General features: G+C 38.1%; 1 protein-coding gene across 1 annotated transcript in view; it reads right to left on the reverse strand.

Annotated features, from left to right (window-relative positions):
- The window catches only part of TTC8 (tetratricopeptide repeat domain 8), a 45,800-nt gene extending 22,314 nt beyond the window's left edge, over positions 1-23,486 (reverse strand). Inside the window, exons 1-7 of the mRNA XM_086462171.1 lie at positions 23,379-23,486; positions 15,005-15,034; positions 10,619-10,739; positions 5,403-5,466; positions 5,089-5,248; positions 4,128-4,217; positions 325-369 (exon numbers count right to left, since the gene is read on the reverse strand). Of these exons, the coding sequence (XP_086318297.1) occupies positions 325-369; positions 4,128-4,217; positions 5,089-5,248; positions 5,403-5,466; positions 10,619-10,739; positions 15,005-15,034; positions 23,379-23,486 (618 nt within the window). The remainder of the gene's footprint in view (positions 1-324; positions 370-4,127; positions 4,218-5,088; positions 5,249-5,402; positions 5,467-10,618; positions 10,740-15,004; positions 15,035-23,378) is intronic.
- Positions 23,487-24,082: the final 596 nt, after the last annotated feature.

The following is a 24,082-nucleotide window of genomic DNA, read 5'->3' on the forward strand; positions in this document are numbered from 1 at the left end:
CAGCTACCCAACGCATAGTTTCAGCAACTGCTCAAGCTCAAGAAAATTCTGTTAACATGAAATCATTAGATACAGGGATCTTATTATGTTGATAGATGAGGGATGTAGTTTTAAGCATAAGAATGTTCTGCTTCTCAAAAAAGAGAGTATTTGCAGATTAGCACCCCTGTAAGAAAGCATTTCTCTCTCTTAAACAACTTCTAATGCTTCACTTCTGTACTGAGATGTAATATACCATCTGGATCCTTAGTTTAGCAGAATACTGACGGAAATAACTGAATAAAACTTAATAAAAACTGAAAATGGAACATATGAATTACTCACATTTTTTACGTCATTTTCATGGTGAAAAATATATTCGAACAACGCCTGTCAGAAGAATATTTAAAACACTGTCATATTTGAAGATAAAAATTGATAATTTTATTTTAGAGGAATACAGAATCTTGATTATGTTAGGCAAAAATGAATTCTTTGTGAAGGCAATCACATTCACACATCACCATTGCTGACATTTACATTTAAGTAAGACTTGAATAGACAAAAACTATAGATGTGCTACATTGTCATTATAGGAGAGCATTTTAACTCTTAATTTGTTGCAAGAGATTAGTGGAACTGTCTCTTATCTTTGGTCCTTAGAGCCACTTAAAAAAAAAAAAAAGAAGAAAAAAAGGCAGCTAGAATTTGAAAGTGAATATAGGTTTGAAGACCTGGTACCATTTTCATAACTTTTAAAATGTAAAATCAACAAGCGATCTAACAAAGACTTTGCAATGTATAGTTAGGTGCTTATGTAATGTAAAATCTACTTAAATTAAACACAGGTTTATTAAGAATGTAAGCTGAGCAGATTTTGCCTTAGAGAAAAGAAATTCTAAACCCTACAGAACCTTGGGAACAGTAAAGGAAAAACTTCTTTTTTTATTTGCAAATGACAAATACTAACAATATTGCGCCTCTGAAACTCAAACACGCCATCATAATACCAAAGCTTAAAGAAGTTACACGCATCAGCTGTGCTGTGGCAACTGCACATAAGCCACAACAATTGCATGGCAATATAACTGCATCTTTGTTTATTCCTGTGTAAGGCTAAGCAAGCCATACTACCTTGTAGTTGTTCTGCACTAGAAGAGTATAGAACAGGTTATGGGGGTGGCATTTTAAGTGAAAAAAATGATGTTGAAAGATACTAGATAACTAAATAGAGACTGGAAGCCTCTATTCCCAGAAATGTAGTATGGGCACTAGTAATACAAGGTTGAATTGAGTTGAACCTTGATCTTTTTCTGCATCCAAATCCCAGGTCTTAATTGCTTCAAAACAACAGAACTTTTTTCTAAATTCTTATTATTCATTATAAAAACCTAAAAGAAAGTATTGCCCCATGAGAAAAGAAATAAAGAATGAGACAGCAGTCTTCTAGGGGCTTCCATGACTCTCCTGCCACCTTTTCTTAGACAAAATTCTTAAAAGGTTTACCTGATGGAAACTAGAGAATTACTAATGAATTGTTGTGGCTGGTGAGGAAAGTAAACCACAACGTACTTTTCTTCTGCTTTTGATCAGAAAAGACCCTGAACTGATAATTAAAATACATTAAAGAATCATAAATAAAACCACATTCATAGGGAGATTAGAATAGGTGGACAGCAAAAGAATAGAAAATAAAGAAGTAGAGGAACATTTCGTCCTCCAGTTCAACAACAAGGAAGTACTCAGTCAAAGTGAGTACATCTGAAGTGATAAAAAAGATGTTTTCTTGCATGGCTGCCATGAGGAATTTACTTCTGTTATCTATATGCCCTGACCTTCAAAAAAACTTAAATGACTGACCGTTCACTTGGATAAAAAATCTTGAGTTTTCTTAATAACTCTACTAAAAATCCACAAGCTAAAAAAGATAAAACTTCCTGTTTCATGCCATAAACCAGCTGCTAACTGAGATTCACCAAAGGTTTTCTCTGGCAACAGGTGGTACCTCATATGTCCACTATGGAGTTTCCTGCAATAGTCCTTAACATGGCTGATGATAGCCAGGAAAAAGACACATTCCTGTACACTTCAAAACATTGGAAGACCTAGTCATACAACAAAAAGATATAAAACCTAACTTAAAAAAAGATGCAAAGAGTATACTTTGCAAATACATAAGAAAGAAGTACATAGGAGGAGTATATACCAACATGAACACAGAGAGTAATCATGTGAATTTAAGAGTTGCCAGATTTATCATCTTTTTGCACCTGAGAGAGGAGACAGCTCAAAGAGTTTTAAAACTATTAATGATTCTTAACATTGAATGCAGTCTGCAGTCTCACCTCCCACTTTGGCTTTAGCCTTAATGCTGTCTTGTTTAAAAAAAAAAAAGAAGTTATAAATCCATGTAGCTCCAAATTTAAACTTAGATCTTACATTCTGTGTGAAATGTTAATGTCATAGTGTATTAGCTTCATAATACCGACAAAAACACTTCCTGCCTATGGATGTTTCTACGACTGTTGCTTTACATTTTTTAGCTTAAGCCTCTTTTCATATGAAACTGAAGGAAGACAGAGCTACCCCACTGTCCCAGAAAATGCTAATTAAAACCCAAAATTGTTAAAAATATGTATGTTTCTCATTCCTGAGAGCTGTTGCTGAGAATAAATATTTAACCTGAAAGCTAACCTACCTACTTAAATAGTATACAGGGTTACAAAACACAATTAAGAGCTAGCTGTCTTCAAGAAGAAGAACTAAGCCTAGTTTCTTATGGATGTGTCTTGTGTTTCTTAATCCTTCCCAGGTTTCTTAGATCCTCCCTATTTTACAGACTGTGATGGATTTAGAATAATGCCTGTGCTGGCAGACTGTTGGCAAGGAACATAATTGGACAAAAGGCCTGCAGTTTTTTTCAGAACTGATAAAGAACTGACTTGTAACTGCCCTCAGATGATAGTTTGGAAGTGTTTCATTATCTCACCAGACTAGAACTTAACTATATCTGATACCTCTTCTTCTGCCTACTTTGGTTAAGAGGCCAAGGGACAGAGATGTAAGGAGCGGGTGAAGACTACATTGCAATCACACAAAATTTATTTCCTTTGAAAACCACATTGAAAAGCAACGCCCTACGTAAATCTACATCAGGTTTTAAAAAGCAAAGGAATTTGCTAATTGTTTATGGAAAATTATTAACTAAAGTTTTGGACTGGAGGAGCTAATTCCCATCAGCAGATTGTTAGGTACTGCTAGTCTTCTAACAGTGCTCACCACTGTTTCTCAAGATATACTGAATACATACGGGTTCTTTCAACTCTAGGTTGCTAGCCAAATATAGCTCCTGAGAGTGCATCTGATAATCTTTTGATACCTTGTGCAAAATGAGTTGTTGATCTCAGCCCAATAGTTGTTTTTTGTGAACAAAGTATGCGCAGTAAAAAACCCCTTCACCTATACAGCTAACTGGTTGTGTTGGGGAAAGATTCAACTGAAAGGCCAGAGAGTGATAAATCATTACACAACGTTTAGGTCCCTTCCACTCAGAGCTGAAATCAATAAGCTGGGCAGGTAACCTGGATAAACCTGTTCTATCGGCAGATAGTCTCAGTTTCAAGGGCTGTCAATCATAAGATCTTAACTGAATATGAAGAAGAATTCTGAAAAAAAAGATGAAATCTTTTTATATAAGTAGTGTTAACTCATGCCATAAAATCAAATGGAAAAACCCAAATCATCTGAACATTTTAGGCCAGGACTGCCATCCATTTGGACACAGAACTGCATTTCTGGACACTAAAGAGGGGTCTGCTGGGTTTTTTCTCCTGTTTTTTTTTTTTTTTCACTTTCCCTTCATCACTCCTACATGCACAGTTTAGTTATTTACAAATGGAGTATTTTATTCTATACAAATGTTCTTCCTAGGTTATCCTTTCAACATAACCTCTTCAGACACATTTTCAATTTCAAGTCTCGTAACCACTGTCAAATGACACACCACTGTCAAAATAACACACCATTTTTCTGAACTTCACATCTACAACACAGTTCATCGTTTGCATCCCCAGTTCTATGTACAGTTACATCAGAATGGCGTCAGAAAATAAGACAATTATATCACATTAGGCAAAACAGTTACATACCTTTGCCAGTTTGGGTTTTTGAGCATATTTCACTAAATTCAGTCGAGACAGATTTATGAAAGGGCCATCTGGATTTGTTAGCATTGAAGCCTGAAGGGGAGAAAGAAGCTTTTAAGTGGGAAGATCCTCTACATTTTTCCTGAATTTTTCAAAATATTAGTAATATGCAAAAAAAAACCCTCCAAACAAACAAAGCATTTGTAGATGCATTGCTCTACTGTGCAGTACAGGCTCTTCTTACTGAATTTCAACTTTTCTGAAAGCCAGGAATTTGTCCTACTCCCACACAGTCCCTGAAGGAGGTTGCATGAATTACTTCTGGAACTTTTTCTCCCTTCTCCCCACTATTCCCATAATGTGCCTAAGAATGTAGCTTGGACTAACTGTAGATGGACTGACAGCAGCTGGGATACATAACAAAAAAAATCTTCAAGATAGATCTAGGAAGATCAGTTCATACCTGCAATACTGAGAAAATACCATGTTTTGCCATTACTGTGATGTTAATCTGTACTACATATTCATGCCAGTTGCAGTTTATTAATTTTGCCAATACAACAGGATTATTTTTCTTATCTTCTGAAGTGACATTGAGAGATTAGCAATCGTTTTGTAGTAAACTGAAAAACTTGGAGAAGGTTTCAATATATTTATGTTGAAATCTTGTCAAATTCTTTTCATGGCCTTCAGTGAACAAAAATGAGTCACAAAACTTGTGAATTTAGAATTTATGTGAATTTTTTTGTGAACTTGTAAATTTCTGTACATTTTTTTATATAAAGACTGTCAAACTCACAAGAGGTAATATTTTCAAACTCTGCTTTGAAAACAATTTAAACAAAAATTACAAATGCTCGCCTCCTTCACACTTGAGTTTAGATGCAGCTTTTAAGTCAACTACAATGTACCAGATATTATGACCAAGAAAGTCATTGTTCTGAGAACAGTCAAAAAAACTTACCGTTCCTAGCCTGCCATATCTCCCAGAAGCACTAGTAATTGGACGAGCTGTGAGAGCTGTTCGAGGTGTTTTTATAGCCTGTTCCATAGTACTTGGCCGTCCACTTTGCGTGCTGGGTCTCACAAATCCTGTAATAGGTCTTCCTGATTGAGTTACTGGCCTGAAGATGTTAAGCACATTATCCTTATGTTGAGTGGTATTTATCAATAGAGAATTTAAACACTTATATCTGGAGCATTTAATTTTCAGAAGTTAAACTCAGGATTTGTTCATTTGTAACTAGTCACATTTTAAAAAAATAAACAATCACATACCTAACAGCTGGGCTGGGGCCTCCACCTTGGCTAGTCCCAGGGAGTTTCAAAGATGTGCCTGGTCCTATAAAATGAGAGCATTTCACACTTCACATTGAGATACTACACCCTTGTCCAGGGGACTTTAAAAAATGATTGTGCCTTACAACAAACTGGAAATTTCTTTGTTCAAACTGAGGGGACACAGCACTAGACAAAGAAGACAAAAAACAAATATTGCGCTGTACTACTGATAACTCACCAGACTATCGCAAGAAACCTGCCACAATGAACATGGTTTTCTCGCTTTTGCCCTTCCCATTCTCTTCCCCATCCTACTTGGGGGGAGTGAGCGAGCGGCTCTGTGGGGTTTAGCTGCCTACTGGGGTTAACCCACAACAATTCTCAAGAACATCTTAGGAGCAACAGATAGCATTGAAGTAAGAAAGATTACTGGAACAATGAGATCATACTAATTTGAAATGGTGTATTTTCTATCTGGGACTAAACCAGCACCCAGATGAGTAAGTAAACCAAAACTTTCAGCTCCAGGGCAGATGGAGGATGGTATCTCATGTCATTAGACACATGTAGGACCCCCACCCACAATTCAGTGCACAGTAAACTTCAGACTCATCCACATACAGAGGTCATCAATGAAAATATTGAACTGGCTTGAGCTCAGACAAAGGTATGATGGGTCCCCCTTTTCACATACTTATCTTTTGACAGTGGATCATTAAAAATTACTAGTTCCTGCATGCAGATTTTCCATCACCTTCACTGACATTTGACTATAGGCAGTTTTTCTGACCTCCTAAGTAAATGTCTAAGAGATGGTTTCAAAAACTTAGTTAAAACCAAGATACGATGTGTATACTTTCTGGTCTGTTTGCTGCTTGTTACCAAGTACAGAAAGAAATAAGATTTAAGTTGACACAGACAGTTCTTGACAAATCACTGTAACTCACCTACTTACTTTCTAGATACTTATGAACTGCTTTTATTCCAAACATTTCCAAGAACTGAAGTTAAACTGATAGTAAGACAGTTTCCTTCCTTCTTTTTCTCCCCAAGATAAAGCCCAAGTTTTCCCTTTTTCAGTCTTCTCTCTCTCCTGCCCTCAAGCTGTAATTACATCTGAAATACTACCAGTCCATTGTTTAAGCAAGTTTAGTAGACTTGTCCAAATCAATAACTTCTAACTCAATCTAAGTACCTTCTAGCTTTTTTAATCCAAGCTGATACCAAGCACCTCTGACTCCAATGTTATAGTAGCCACTTGACTACAGCTGTATTTAAAGTTAAATAACACAAAAGGTATTAACCATGATTGCCTTGGTAAAACCAACTAAATATGTAAGTGATATTAAAATACGGACCAAAACTCAGGATTCTCTCTCTTCTGGATGGCTACACGTAGGATCTCTGTTGCTTACTTGCTCTTTATAGTTCTGTGAACCTTGAATTTTTTACTCCACAATATAAAGGGTGGACAGTCCACCCAGAAGACTTTCAACATGGTAACTAGGGCACTCTTCTGAGAAATAGAGAAAGTGGCTTTCAACTTTTCAGGCTAGCAGACAATGAACTAGTCTTCCACTTTCTGAGCCTTTTTTTAACTATGGCAATAATATAAAAAAGGGCATTAAAATCCCTTTTCCAGACATGTTTTTTAATAATTATGATTGTTTTGTGCTTTTGGTGTAGTGGGAGAATACTTATAGGATTTAGTTCCTTTGATCTCACCTCAGGCAACTCAGTCTTTACTTTGAGAATCCCAACTGAACTATCTATGAATAGGCCTCAAGAAGCCACAGCAGTGCATGTGGCCACTAACAGTGACAGAATTTAAGAGTACAATTTCAGCAGTTAGTGATGACTGCAGATGACCTTTAACTCCTTAGTTAATGAAATAGCTGAGATTATCTATAAAACCAATTATCACAAGTTTCTGAAAAAGATGTTGTCAAGGTAACACTTCTAAACAAGATTACAACCTCAGCTGTTAAAATTTATGGTGTTAAAGAGTCCAAAGGTAACATCTTGGGAATTTTCTGTAAACTAATGCTATAGGACATCTTTATTAATAAAAAAGACCGATGGAAATTAACACAGCAGAATTATATAAAATTTAAAAAATGGTGGAAGACAGATTTCATTACTTATGTGTGAAGAGGAACCACAGAAAAGTAGTTGTTTCCAGTGGAACCCATACAATTTAGTAATTACTTACTAAGCAAGATTGAGAGCAAAATCATTATTAAGATAATTTAATCTGGAAACTAAGATAAGGATAGAGGGGAAATTGAAATGGACATGTAACCAACGCAAAAGGATTTTAAATGCTTAGTAAGCAAAATATAGACAATACTGGTTGTAATATGAGAGGTATGACTACACATCTTTAAATTTGTAAGCTGTAATTCTAGTGGGAGAGGATATCCTGGAAGGTTTGCCAAAGTAAAAGACCCTGAGTCAAGACCAACAATGGCTAATACTTTAACAAGCAGAAGAAAAAGTCCACAGTTAGCAAGCACCCATTTTTATTAAATCATGTGTAAAAGTGGAAGTGATCACAGAATCACAGAATGGCTGAGGTTGGAAGGGGACTCTGGAGGTCATCTGGTCCAACGAGGCTCAAGCAGGGCCACCTTGCCCAGGACCCTGCCTAGACAGTTTCTGAGTATGTTCAAGGAGGGAGACACCATAACTTCCCTGGGCAACCTGTGCCAGTGCTCAATCACCCTCACAGTAAAAAAAAGTGTTTCCTGATGTTCAGACAGAGCCTCTTGTGTTTCAGTTTGTGCCCACTGCCTCTTGGTCCTGTTGCTCGGCACCAATTCAAAGACTGGCTCTGTCCTCTTTGCACCCTCCCTAGTGACATCTGTGCTTACCTTTCATATAAAGTGTAACAGAAGGACATTCCAGCTATGTAAAGAAAGTAAAATCAAGCTGTGGAAGAAAAATGTATTTTCTATGTGTCAGCGGACTGTTATCTGGTTTGGTGACCACAACTAAAAAAGCATGCAGATTAATTGGAAAGGATTAAGAAGAGAGTTTCAAGACTCAACTCAAAAATTAAAAGATATATCTCAGAATGAGATAATTGTTTAGCTTATCAAAGAAAAGATCACTGGATGACTTAATGACAGTTTTAACTATTTACTTTGTAAATACACCTTCAAAAATAAAGACTTTATATCAGGCATAAAATGTACACAAAGAAGCAACAGCTGGAGCTATAGTTGGTAATTCCCACTAAAGATATGGCATATACTGATAAAAGCTAGCAAATTTAATAATTTACTAAAGACTGCAGGGGGTTCTTTCTCTCTGGAAAGTTCTAATACTTTCTGAAAAGTATATATTAGCTCAGGCACATCTGGTGGATTTGAAGCATGAATAGCAAAGTCTTATCTCAACGATTCAGGAGTGCGGCCTACACTATCTGTGACACATTATCCAGAAACTCACCTTTTTTCAGTTTAAATATAGTATGAATGTATTTTTCCAGAACGCCTTATTTCTCAATAATATTAATCAAATTATTTTTCTTGGCAGATGGTCTCTACCATAGATGGCATAAAATCAAATAAAAGTCTAAATTATATTATTGTGCTGTTTTAAGACAGATAAATTAGATTCTCATAATGTATACACACAACTTGAGTAACACTTGACTCTTTATATGTGACCAAGCATGTAATGACAATTTTAAAAAATGTAACCAGATAGATATGCAACTGCCTACTTCTAGCCAGATGAGAAAAGCTTTTAATGCTTCAAGTATTAGTTCTGGCTTATGTCCAGTTCTTCCCTTGAATTCCTTGACACGGTAGGTGGTTGAGAGCCATATCTAATAAGATGCATAAAAATTCCCATTGGACTGTACTAAAGAAACAGAAAAATAGAAGTAATGCCACAAAGTAGTGGAAGACTATTAATCACTGCCCACTTAGAAGGGAATTGATGAAGCTGAAAAGAGCTGCGTGCAAGAAACAATGACAGGGCTCAAGAGCTGCTGTGGGAAGGAAGAGAGGAAAAAGTAGAGAAAAGCAGAAGACAGAAAATCAGTTCAGAAAATGTTTGCGGAAAATGATACAAAAAAAGTGATGCCAGATTTGGCCAGACTGTTGCCTACTGTACAGGCATACGGATGAGATTAACAGTACCTCAAGGGCATATATTTTTCTCTAGTTTCGCACAGTGCCTAAAGAAGCCAGAAAGGAGTAAAAGAGATCAATGCAATGATGAAAGAGGTCTAGTGGATACAGAAACATCCAGGAAAAGCTGACAAAACGCTATTTGTCTGAACCCCCATCTGACAGGCCTAAGCACTAGATTGAGATCTGTATATCTACTGTATCGAGATCTACATCTACTGCATTGAGGGGCCTGGGAGTTTTGGTGGATAACAGGATGACCATAAGCCAGCAATGTGCCCTTGTGGCCAAGAAGGCCAAGAGCATCCTGGGTTGCATTAAGAAGAGTGGGGCCAGCAAGTCAAGGGAGGTCCTCTTCCCACTCTACTCTGTCCTGGTAAGGCCACACCTGGAGTACTGTGTCCAGTTCTGGGCCCCCCACTTCAAGGACAGGGAGCTACTGGAGGAAGTCCAGTAGAGGGCTACAAAGATGATTAGGGGACTGGAGCAGCTCTCATATGAAGAAAGGCTGAGCGACCTGGTGCTCTTTAGCCTGGAGAAGACTGAGAGAGGACCTTATCAATGTTTATAAATATCTAAAGGGCGGGTGTCAAGAGGATGGGGCCAGGGTCTTACCAGTGGTGTCCAGCGACAGGACAAGGGGTAACGGGCAGAAGCTGGAGCACAGGAAGTTCCGCTTGAACCTGAGGAAAAACTTCTTTACCCTGAGAGTGACAGAGCACCGGAACAGGCTGCCCAGGGAGGTTGTGGAGTCTCCTTCCCTGGAGATATTCAAAACCTGTCTGGACGCGTTCCTGTGTGACCTGCTCTAGGCTAACCTGCTTTGGCGGGAGAGCTGGAACAGATGATCTCCAGAGGTCCCTTCCAACTCCTACCATTCTGTGATTCTGTGAGACCATGTGGTGTATCTCAACATTGCCATGCAACCACAAAACAATCTAAAACTCTTCTTGTAGCAACAGCTAAAAGCCATATCAAATCACCTCAGTATGTACTACTTTATGTTAGATGACAATCCTGACCAAAAGAACTCTTGTTGCTTCAATATACTTAAGTGAAAGTTGTTCTTACGTGCGACTTGAGCAATGGCATTTTCATCTAGCAACACCTCCGCGATTCCTTCTTGATCCATATCGATTTCATCCACATACACCATTTCTGTCAAAGCTCGTGTTTTCAGGCTCCAGGCAGCCTGAATAAGGATAAAGTAAAAAGTAAAATATCTTCAAGACACCAAGTAAATAATCTAATCAGCAATTTTGCCAGGTTTTTTATTATTCTTCCCTTCACAGTTTTAATAGGCTTGAATAAGGCACTGACTTAGACAGCGAGGTATATCCATCACTTGCCTGATGGAGGTGGAAAGGGGACCAAGACTTCAGACAACTCTTTTGGAGTGAAACAGCTATAGTCATCAAGTTTGGGGGACAAAATTTCACGCCTCATGAAAAGTAATGACTAACTTAGGTCACAGGCAACTCCCTGAGAACTTGTGCTTTTGAAGAAAACCCCAGCTACCAGTGCCATTCAAAACCCACTGCTGACAGACACCTTATTTAAATTGGGATTCGAGAGGAAGGTAATTAAGCCAGTGCAATGCAAGGTAATGCCCTTCCCAAGCATCTGTAGAGAAAGACGGAAAATCTTTTAACTAGCAGTTAGATACCTTACTATCCACAAGTGACAGCCTTCAGAAGGATAATGTAAAATTCCTTTGTTCAAAGCATCAGCTGTAAAAAATGTGTAAATGTATAGACTAAGCATCTCAAATTGTGAGATTACTGGAGTACTTGTTAGGGAACTGAACTGAACTGAAAAATTAAATGTCTTGGAGGATTATATGAGCACTGTGGAAAGGCAAAGCATAATTCTAGCCTATGTGATAAGCTTTCTGTAGACTCTAGAGACAGCAAACCAATGGGGAAAACAAAAATCAGTGGCAGCCATACAAAAGTGCCAACAAAATAAGTGCAGATCCAACCACTTTGATAACTAACTATGCCTGTAATGTATTCATAGAGCTGGCATGATAAAGGGAGATCAATCCCTGATCTTTCTTCAGATATTGAACAGATCACAAATTTTCCGGAGTAAAAATCACTGCCAAAACAATTAGGTTTGTTTCTTTTCTGACACAGGGTTTAGCAATCTGGTGGAAATGCATGTTTAATATTTGCTAAGGAGACATTTTAAAATAGAAACAGACTGATGCTACGTTAATAGAATTAAAGGTCAAACACATGGAAATATTTGTTCTTTAAATAAGAGGTAGCAGAAGATCTCGACCTCAGGCTTACTTAATAATTTAAATAATCATTTAATAGGACACTTCTCTTTCATCACATCTCAGACCATCCCTTCCTCCACACTTCCCTCATACTTCTATGCAACTTTTATAACTGTCTATCAAAAACAAAGTATATATAAAAATGTTGAAATATTCAACTCTGCTTTTTAAAAGTGCTTTCTTCCAAGCAGAAGTAAAGGAGGGATTTAGCCAGACAGTTCAACCACCATTAGAAACCTTTGTTCAAGTATGAAGAGAAAGAAACAGGGCAGGATGACTTGAATCTAGGCCAGACAGACATAATCCAGATCTGCTTTATTATCTTTTTAGTTTCTTCTTATGTAGTAGCGTGACAACCTTTAATTAGCATTGAGGTTTGCAGTTAAATGTTCAACACCCTTAACTGTTTTTCATTATTCTATACAAGTATTTAGTTTGTTGAATTTTTAACATCTTGATGGTACTCCGCTTTTTTCAGACATACATGTCTGAAGTCAATACAACCATGTCTATACTTGAGATATGCTGAAATTAGAGCTCTTGATGTAACCAAACACAAGCTAATTTCCTAGTAGAGATAAGAAAAGCTGCCCACGATATTTTCCTGGGAATTGAAATTAGCAGCTTCTCTACACTAATTGCTAAAACTGGGTCCAGTTCTTAACATAGACATAAGTATATCATTGTAATTTTTCCAACAACAAACATAAGATAATGTGTTTTTAAAAGCAACATGTCTCTTTGTCATTATTGAATGAATATCTGTCATAAAAAATAGATTCCTGAGGCTGCTTTTCCAGTCTTAAGCTCCTAGTGTGAGGCTTCACAGCCAACAAAAAGTTCAAATATCACATATTATGCCTTAATTAAACATCCATCTGTAGACAAGAGTATTGCCTGCAGCAATGTTTGTTACAGGACTTGGGATCAAAACAGCAAAGAGAGAAAAACATCAAATTTATTACTTAAACTATAGAAAGATGACCTTTACTTTGGAAGACAAAAAGACAATTCAAAAGTCCTAACTGCTAACTACAAGACCCACATGAAACAGAAGTATCATTTCTATGCATACACACAGTTATACTAAATATCTGAAAAATCAAGGTGTGGGAAAAGGAATTAGAAATGTACACTGACACAGAAATACAAAGGGAGATGTAGGAAACAGAACTTCTTTTCAAAATAATTAAATGACAATCTGACACCCTTTTCATTCATACAAAATTTGCTACTTATTCGTAAAAAGTCACATAGGACTTTATTAGAACTATGGCATATGCCTATTGTCTCACTTTTTAAAAGAAAACCTGAGAGATGTACATTTCTCTACCAAAACAGACCCTCCCCAACAGATTTTGATTTTTGTTCATAAAGTAAAAGGGTCTTTTATCACGAGACATAAAACTCATGCAAGGTTCGCATTTTCTTAACTACTCAGAAATTTCAATTTTTGCTTTCTATAAAGGATTTGTACCAGTACTTGCTGTACTTCCTACAGCTACTTTATCCTTGTGTTAAGCCTACTTTCTGTGTTGCAGTTTTTAGTTATCCAGAAAAATTTTAACAATTCTGTGCATAAGAAAGTACACAGTTTTAGTAATTTACTATAGCACAATGCACAGATTTTTTTCTCAGTGAAAACCTGTAAGGGTTTAATCTGAAAGTAATGCTGAAGAACTTCAGCTGAAAAACTTCAATTAAAATGAGTAAGAGCAGCACAAATCTGGAAGAACCACAATGGCATCAGTGAGAAGAAGGGTCACTTACAATCACAAAAATCCATAAAAATAAATGCACACATTGCTGAGTAACCACGACAGTATTATTCACATCTCGACTTAGCATAGGTTTGTTCAATCAAACTGTTGCCTCAGATTCCATCTATATTATGTGCTCTCGCTTCACAGGATTGACACTTTTGTGATAAGCAACATAGCTGGTGTTTATGAAGATGACTTGCATTTTTATGAAATAGGCACTTAAACAATAGGAACAAGGAAGGGACAGCTCATTTCAGAAAACCCACATTCACAACATAGTAACAGATTTAGCTTGCTTAACTCAGAACAGAACTTTACAATAACTGACAGTAAAGAGGGAAGCAACATCATTAAGTACTGTAAGTACAGAAATGTGATACAGTATTTAAGAAGTCTAAACTCCAGAAGAAAAGTGACAATAAGGTTTTCACTTAGTTCCTAAGAACTAGTTTGTCACTGAATCAAGTATCTTCTCCTTGTTCCTGAAAAGTCCAAAACCAAAATTAAACCAAGATAAACTTAAAATCTAAATCTACATGTATTTTCTGAATCTAGTAATGCACATTTCTGAGAGATTTCATTCTCCGATAATCCTTTCCATCATCATAAGTTTTATTCTATAGACAATGAAAACGCCAGAACACAACTACCTTGTGAAGCATAATCTTTAAAGTCAAGCAGGTATCTGGCAGCATTTCACTGAAACCATTTTGTATGCAAACAACTTGCATAACTTCATTGGCATGTAATCGGAGACTTGTGAAATATGTTATTGAGCTGTATTTAAAGATGCAATTTCACATTGCATTTAATCTCTTCTGATTGTGGGCTGAAGCCAAAAGATGCCACCACCTGCACATTACTGTTCTTCCCATTGCAGTAATCCAGTGCTAATGTGGGCAGAGTTAAAACTAATCAATTACTCTCAGTCTTTCATCATTTATGCAAAACATAATACCCAGCTCCAAGACTACCACAAGGCAGGGAGTGAGAATGAGCTGCAGGAGAAGGGCGGGCACGGGTAACAGCCCACCATTACACCGCACTAAATAAAACATGAAAGTGAGCCGTAAGAGCATGAACACTGTTCTGTCTGAAATACACATTGCCTTTTTCCTACTCTCATCATCAGATGAAGGCCATTCATTTAAAATAGATTCAATTCAGCTTTCAGAAGGCACTAAGCTACCGAACGGTTGAATAAACCTATACGAAATATATAAGAGAAATAAACTTCTATCAAATATAAAAGCTGCCTATTTAAAATACCCCTTATCAAATGTACCACCTTACCAATGATGAAAAACAAATGTATGCCACTAAGGGATTAACAACAAAACATTCAGTGTATCAGAAATTCTTCCTAACGATTGTATCTAATAATTGTATTTATGAAAATAATTTTACCTGAAACACGGTGTATTCAGAATCAGGCTCCTGCAAAGAGAGGATACAGAAATTAAGGAATGGAAATACCAAACAATAAAAAGAACAAAAAATGGAATTATACTCTGTGACCACCTTATTCTGCACATTTTCTCTCTGATGCATATATCCAAATTTCTATTTTATTGCATGATCTCAATTTACACACTTCATGGAGTTAATCAATGCTTTACACAATGAAAACTTATTTACAGTAAGTACATTTTTAAGATATCTCTTGCTTTCTTGCTTCTGCTGGATCGTGCTGGCCAAATCTTAGATCAATATTACAGAATTATTAAACTGAAAAATGGCACATTTAAAGAAAAACTTGGAAGATGTAATCAAATCTCTCAAAAGTTAACCTGATTATTAGGCTATGGGCTTTAGAATGCCTATGTAATAAAATCCATCTTTGTCCATTTCTGTCAGCTGCTGATGGTGACCACACTGATATCACTGAAGTACATAAAAAAAAATTGTGCATATAAAGATTTTTTTAATACTTTTATGACAGAAATGATGTATATCTTGTATTCTGGACAGTAAGGCTGTAAGTGGAATAAATGTCAAAGTAATAGCCTTTACTGGATAAGCTTGAAGTAAAAGTGAGTAAATACTAACAACAGGAAATGTAGGTTTATCATAATTTATTGTGCAATTATCATGTTTATATAATATTTAATCTATCCTTCAGGGCTTCTGCTGCTCACTCGCAGGGACTGGAGAGGAATTTTTCCTCTCTAACATGTTATTTTGCTTTAGGGGGAAAGACAAGGTAGGAGATAGATGTTACTTTCTCTAAATCACCATTAGAGTTTCGCAGAGTCAGATAATTTCTGCTCATAGAAGCAGAGGAAAATTTCTTACATATCTGGCCTTGTGTAAATCTATCACAGTTAAGCCAGCTATATTAGATTGAATATGGAACCGTAGAATAATTCAGACTAGAAAGGGACTTCAGGAGGTCTCTAGTCCAAAGCCCTGCTCAAAGTAAGGTCAGATATGAGGTCAGCTGAGGTTGCTCAGAGCTTTGCCCAGTTGGGTCTTGAACACGTCCAAGGACGGAGACTGCACAATGCCTCTCTGCAACCTGTTCCACTGCCTGATTGTCCTTACAGAGAAATGTTTTTCCTTATATCAAGCCAAAGCCTCTTTCTTTTCAACTTATGTTTGCTGTCTCTCACTCCATGCACCACTGTGAGGGGCCTAGCTCCACCTTCTTGATAATCTCCCTGCATGTATTAGAAGGCTGCTATTAGATCACAACAATGTCTTCTCCAAGCTGAAGCACTGCCCAGCGTGCTGTCAGCTTCCTTTGCAGCCAGGGCACACTGCTGGCTCATGTCTCACCAAGAGAATGGCAAGGCCAAGCTCACTGTTTTCCTCTGTGTTATGAGACATGGTTTACTTCTTTCAATTTGAGCATTTTTACTTAGTAGATTCCATGACAGCAGGGACCTGGAAGACTGGCGATGCTCTCGCATCTTCCTTCTGTAGTGTACTGGAATTTCTATGGCCTTTTAAGGATCATATTTGGAATCACGATTTTGTTCACTGGCATTAGAATGCATGACGCAGCTCATAAATTGTGTATTCTATGGAACTAAACGTGAATTGAGGGATTAATCTCCACTGTCTGTGATGTACCTGGGCTTGACTAAGGCATTGGAACTGCCTTTATATTTCAGATGTACAACTAAATGAACTCCAAGTTCTTTTAATATGTCATTTTATTTATAGTGTTTGTCTTCCAAAAAATAAGCTGTTCTAGCTTTCTAAGTAATAAAGAAAAGGACATTGAGATGTTTTCATCTTGCATTTTATTCACCATTGTGTCCGAGTGTTACAGCACATATGGTGTACTAGAAAATGGTTTAAGAGCAGTAGGTGATCTTCCATACCATATGTGCTACAGTAACTAATGAGGACAAGGTTAGGAATTACATCAACACTAACTCAAAAATGCCTTGATGCTACAGATGTGTATCTTACCTTAGGCACTGTTCACTAGTTTAAAAAACAATTTAAAAATAAAATTTGCTTATGCAGGAGCATTCATATTACTAAAAAATTCAGAAATTAACTTCCTCATCACTTTGGAAAAAAAGTAGAGTTGACCAATAATTCATACTAAAAACATTGCTCTCTCGTTATGGTGGGTGATAAATATGCACAGTTCTTACACCCTAATATATTGTTTCAGGTTTTGACAAGAAGCAACTCGAGATTTTAAATAACCCTCAAGCAGGTGATAGAACCCTCCCACTAAACACAAGTCTGGAACAACAAAAACTAACATTAAAATATAATACACTTTAACATGGGTGGATCCAGCAGTTGCTATTCATGCAAGTAATCCACTGGAACCAGATTCCGAATAAAGATTTCTTTGAGAGGATTAACAAATAGCTTTGCCCTGTAAGCTTGTATCTCAAAACAAAAGGTCAAATTTATTCTTCATTTACACATACAAAGCTCTTTGAAATTAATAAGATTGTAAAAGCAATGAAGGAAGGATTTAACCCAGATCTCTAAATCCACTGAGGGCCTTTTAAAACAAGTTAATGTGTAAACTCAGCTTATTTGAAGACCAGAAATATTTAGAAAAATTAAGTCTTCTGATGCTCACAGCCTAGAAGAGGGAATGAAACAAGATTATATACCTTATATTTTAATAAAGCTTCATTCTGCAATCAATTTCAGGTGAGTATGATTCAGTACATGCAGAATATTAAAATTAGTATATTCTGAAAATGGCCCTCAAATTATTAAGAGCAGAAACACAGAAAAAACATTGCCCAGGAACAATGACTTCACTGTATATATCACTAATTTTTATGCATAAACAGTCTCTTGAACTAATAACTGATTTCAGTGGTTTTTCAAATCAAGTTCCACATACATAAACATACCTGTGAGAACTACTATGACCTTACAAAAATCAGTATGCAAGTAATAGTAGCTGAAAGTTCACCGTGGGAGAAGAAAGGACGAATGAACAAAAGCAAATCCTCATAGTAGACCACTAATCAAGTTAAAGGCAGGACAGCCACTGTATGTCTATTAATTACATTAGGCAATTTTTTAAAATTACTGTTAAACTACAGCAGGCCTCATACATCGATGCTGGTTATTGCCTTGAATCTGACATATGGAACACCAAGAAGTGTAATCAGATTAGGTAACTAATCAGGATGATCAACAGAGACAGCCTTGGACTGTATTTCCTCTAGGTCATGCTATTACTACAAACATAGAAAACAATGTCTGTGTGCTTACAATACAAAATAATTAAAGTGAACATCAGTGCTTTATGTGTTTGTATGCCCAAATGCTAGTCACAGAAAATACAGCTTTTATCTATCCTGAGATAAGATTGTCAGCACAGAAGCAAATTCCACCAATAAAATTTATATTTCTATTTCTTAAATGAAGAAATGCACAGGCCATTTGATAGAAAAAATACTTCAGTCTTCCTAACTCAGTAGCAGCTAATTATTCTTCTATCAAAATGTTTGGCACATTTTATTCATTAAGAACTCTTCAGGAAAACATAATAGATTTAAAAATGTTTTGATTTCATTGATGTGTTCTTTAAGAATTCAAGTTTATAATGGCGTAGCATTTGATACTCCTACATAAGAAAATTCCTGATTCATGCTGACTTGGCTACAAGGTCAACACCATACCTTAAAGATCTCCCAGGACTTATCACGTCTGGTAACAGAGTTCAAAGAGAGTTCTACACCAATTAAGAGAGCTTCTAAATGTAGGTACATGTAACTATTGATTGGATCATCAGTACATTTATTTTTGAGACCTTCAAATCATCTTACCATGTTCTTAAAGGAGAACTCCTTAAACATCATTATACTTGTGATGAAAACATATTCTGAATGCTAGGCTACACACACAGGGAGCAGTAAGTAGAGAGACATATCAAGATATAGTGGTCAAGAAAATTTCTCATTACATTTGTGTGACTGGCAAAAATGCCTACTTCAAAGGCTACTGTAGAAGGCTGATTTCAGCTGCCCAGTTTTGTGGCAGTGTTGCAGATGCAATGGAGCAGAAGCAGTGCCATCATTTAGCAGACCAGCTGACAGCTGGGAAAAACAGAGGCTTTCAGACAAGCAAAGTTGTATCTTTCGGGCAGTCTCAGACTGTGCACTGTTAGTCTCTTCCTTTACTTACTCATTGTCACACTACATGTCTTAGAAGGGAGAAGGCTAGTTGCCTGAGCATGAAAAAGTTCTGACCTGTAACAGTCACAGTTTAACTCAACCATTCCTGAGCATCTCTTTCAAGGATACCATCTCCTGGGGCTTGGTTTGTATCATATCCTAATGCATGCTGTTCAGAGAAGCGAATCCCTGAACAGTGACCGAGGCTACTGTTCTTATAAGGTCCTTCTTTTCCTGGTTGCAGAGGTTGGGAGACACACGCTTAGCAGAATATGGGACAAGAGGATGGGAACAGATGGCACAGTGATTACAGCGGTTGAGTACTCCCTTGTGCAGCACAGCAGCTCACTTAATCCAAACTTTCTGTAAGTGTTGTCATTTGCCTGTTTGCTTTCCTGGTGCCCAACATGACATACCTTGAGCCTGATTTGCAGAAGTGCTCCCATTAAGGGTTTGACCATTAAATGTTTTAGAATTGCTATGTGGTTTTTTAAGCATAATAAACCACACATATTTGGTACGTTAGGTACCAAAAATGATACATACTTGATTTTAGATATTTTTCCAGGTTATACTAAAATACTAATAATGTAATTCACTCAGATGGAAGACACAACCATTTTCTGGTAGGTGGCTGAAGACAGCGATGAAGTTTGATCAAAATATTTAGGAACTACTGATTTCTTCAACTTGCCACCTTCAAAAGTAACACAGACTTCAGGAATCAACAAGCCAATCTGACTGAGAATGGTCTTGGATTCTTAATTAACTTTAAAAAAGTAATAGAACACTTTTCTAGTATTCACAACTACAGCAACTTAACTGATATTATACCATTACAGTAAATACAGAATAACGTAACATAGTATTAGACTAGGCAAGCCAGGAGAACTAAGGGATGTATGTTATTTATTTGAGTTCTAATTACCTCACTGTTCAGCCTTGGAGTCTACTATCTTTCAAAGGCTTTATAAAAATAATATTTCTATTAAATGCAAAGTATACATGCTGCAATACATAAACATGATTTGCTTTTTCATTCTGTTGTATTAAGCAGGTTCAAAATAGTTTGTAAAGTTTTAACTACATATAAAGCACATTCTTGAGGCACGTTACTAGCTCCTTTACTCTGTGCCTGAAGTCTTGCTGGGCCAACGTGGCAGATGGGCACCTGAAAGTAGAAAGTACTAGAAAGTAATGAGCTGGAAGCGCAACAACATAGCTAGAGAAAAGACCTGCAAGGCTGTACAGATCAGAAGCAGAACACTAAAATACAGGCTTACTTGGACAGATAACCAGTAAATATTTGTATTTTGTGTTGATTACAATAAAAAGCATAAAATCTAAAACATCATGAGCACAGTTGACCGAAGAAGAGAAATGCCATGCCATGTTAAGTCTGCCATGACCGTTAAAGCTGTATTTTAACTAGACAATTAGAAAATGTTTTACTTGAAAAGATTTCAAGTGAAAGATTTTGTACGTTGAGTTGGTTCGAGTTTGGTTCAAGTTGCACTCTTGAAAGTTACTTAACCAATATTCTGTTTTCTCCAACCTGCTGTACCAAAATAAAAAGTTGGTATAAATAATGCTACATCTTCTCCTGTCAGGAGCTGTGCTCTTTGTATGGACTAACAGAAAGGAATGACCGAAGAAAGCTGTGTAGCCATTACGTTATACGCCACGAAGTACAGTATACTCCATGATCCTTCTGAAGAACCATGCTGAATTGCCAATTAATAACCACCTGTCCATTTATTTCATTTTTTAAAAAGTCTCTAAATTGTTACTCCACTTACATGATGTACTTATACAGAGTAAAATCCACTTTCGGTAGCGTCTGCAAACTTGCGATGTGCTTTGCTTGAACCTTGCTCTATGAAATCTCTTTTCAGAGAAAGAAATCATTCCATGAATTTTTAAAATGTTGAAGAGGAAGACTGATATTTTCCAAGCCACAGTAGACATATTTTAAAATATTTTTAGAAGTCATTAATTCCTGCTTAAAAAGAGCTCTTAATAAGGATTCCTCCAGAAGATTATATGGGGCAAGAGCCAAATTAACCGTATTTCACATTTGCCTCTGCAGAAAGCAAAGACATTTCTCTTCCATCTAAACTTTCAGGTAGGTTTGAAATATGCTGCTGCTGAAGAGCACTTTTTTTCACATAAAGCTGGGAACAGGAATATAGTTCTCAAACTAACATACTGAAGTTACAAAGTCCAGTCCTTTGCAGGCAACCACGACCTGATGAAACAATCTTGAAATTCAGAGACTTTGTACAGGACCCCTTCTAAGAGCCTGTGATTTGATGTAGTATAGCCACCATTCATATCCCCATTTTCCGCTCTTTCTCAAAACATAATTATCTTAAATGTTTTCACTCTTTCATTCTTACACAAGACAAAGCTTATAGGCTGGTGTGATCTTTTCAAATATTAAATTAAGCAATCGTTTGTCCCAGCTTTACACAGTAGAAAACCTCTCATATTGCCAGTATGTAAGGTCCTGGTATATGTAGCTTTATCTAAGAAAACAATTTAATTTATATACTTAAATGTTTGCAGCATGTGTGATCAATACTTGGAAGAAAGAAGGAAAACCAAATGTGATATACACCCTCTCAAAGCTGTTTTGTTATTTTTCCTCCTAAATATTTTTCCCAGCCTTCTACATCTTCTGTTCCTTACGCCACTTCCGTCAGTTGCAGATGTCTTCAACAAGTTCCCCAGCGCTACTGGAAACAACCCAGCAAAAGTTCAGAGTTGTCAGGTCTAACAAAACAATTTTATACCTGAGCTTCAGCACACAGTAGAAATGCAGTTGTCTTTGTATTTCCATATTTCCACGTTGAGATCAGATTGGAAAATGTTTTGCTAACTGAAAAATGTATAAATGAATAGCAACGGAAGCACTATGAACTTTATGACCCTTATTTACTGATATCATCTGTACTGTCTCAAGAGTTTCTATCACAAATCAAGTGATGTGCTTCCATATGCAAAGATTACATGTGTCAAGACCCAACAATAATGTAAATACATACAAATGATACAGGACTTGCACAGAACTAATATTCAATCCCATTTAGTGTTCAGGACCAATTTTCTTGGAATGACTCCTCCGCTAAAATTTTTTTCTGCTGATGGCTCCTTTTTTGGTGCCTTACAGTACAGGACACAAACAAAAGCATCTTTTAAATATGTACCCTAAATCAGTTTAAACAATCACTGGCCTCTACACTTACACAATTGTGTGACTGTGCAGCTTTCTTTAAAGACTTTTCCTTTGTGATGAAAATACTGTGTTCAAGATTCCCAACATATATAGCTATAGGATGCTTTGAGAGACTTACTAATTTACCATAAAGTATTTATGATGAAGACAAAGTGCACTCAACTACTGTTTTCCAAATATAGCAGTAAAAATGTTTACATGCATCCAAACATTAATCCAGAAACAACATTCTCAAATCCTTCCTTCTTACAGAAGGGCAAGAAAACGTGTAGGTATTGAACAAGACGTGCCCAACATTTCCAGAGACTCCACAGATGGAGAAAGGGCAAAGAGAGAGCAATACAAACGCCTCCTGTCCCATCGCAATGCTCATACGTAAGCTGAGCTAAAACGTCTGTCTTTCAACCTTATGAGGTTTAGCCCATACAGCAACTGTGCTATCTGAACATCTGTGTAAAATCAACAGTAACATCCTTAAGCAGATCTGATCTTCTGGGCTTTTCTTTAATTCCGCAAAATCTTGAGGGAGTTCAAATTCTTCTTGTGGGCAGCCCTGGGCCCCCAGTGCTGTCGGGGTTTCACCCCAGCACCACAACGCACCTGCCGCGCCGCCCCCCGCTCCTCACTTGGCGGGCGGGGCACAGGCACCGCCGGGGCGCGCCCGAGGAGGAGCCGGCAGCCCCGCGCTCACCGCCTCCCGCCGGGAGAGATGGGGGGCGCTCGGTGAGAAGGCGCTGCCCGGCCCTCCTCCTCCTCACCGAGCACGGCGCGGCCTAGCCGGCCCCGGCCCGCTAACGGGGGGGGGGGGTCACACGGGGCCTCACCGGCGGCTGCAACAGGTAGAGAGGAGGTCCCGCGGGAACCCCTGAGGGAGCGGAAGCGCGGCCCGCTGCCGACCGATACCACCACCTCCCGCCCCGGCCACCGCTACCTGCTCGCCGGGCGGCCTCTCCAGCAGCTGCGAGCAGAGATCCGAGCACTGCCGGAACTTCCTCCGCCTGAAGTAGCTCCAGGCCTGGAACAGCGGCTCCAGCCCCATCCCGCCGGCAGGACGGCGGCAACGGCTCCGGCCGGGCCCCCGGCGCCTCCTGGCCCGCTGCCTGCCGAGGGGGCCAGGGGCGGAGCGCGGGCAGCCGAGCTGCCGCCGCGGAAACGGCAGGCCCCGCCTCGGCCTGGCAGGGCCTGCGCGCCGCGCCCCAGGCCGCGGGGGAAGCGGGCGGCGACGGCGGGCGGCCTGCGCGGGGTCCTGCGGCCGGAGGCGGCGGGCTGCGCTGCGCCTCTGGGCTGCGAACTGCGCCCCGCTCTTGGGCAGGAGGAGCCTCTCGGAGGCGGATACACTGATGACTGAAAGCGGAGGTTGATCGGTAACACTGAGAACAGTAGGTTTCAAATAACCCCGCTGGTTTAACTGTGCCCTGTTATTTGCTGTCCCGTTATCAAGAGCCGTTTCGAATTGGAGTATGTCCCTAAGCAAGAAAGATAAGGTCCTTAATCCATAAGGATTATATTACTCAAATAGAATTAGGTAAAATGTCCTTTAGAGCCATGGGAGTCCTGGTAGAGAAAAGTACAGGTTGCTGTGAACAGCACTCTTTTCAGTCTTGCAGACTCTGTTAGTTCCTTGAGTTCATTAGT

The sequence above is a fragment of the Leptosomus discolor genome, chromosome 3 (assembly GCF_034619465.1).
Source record: "Leptosomus discolor isolate bLepDis1 chromosome 3, bLepDis1.hap2, whole genome shotgun sequence".
Taxonomy (NCBI): Eukaryota; Metazoa; Chordata; class Aves; order Leptosomiformes; family Leptosomidae; genus Leptosomus; species Leptosomus discolor.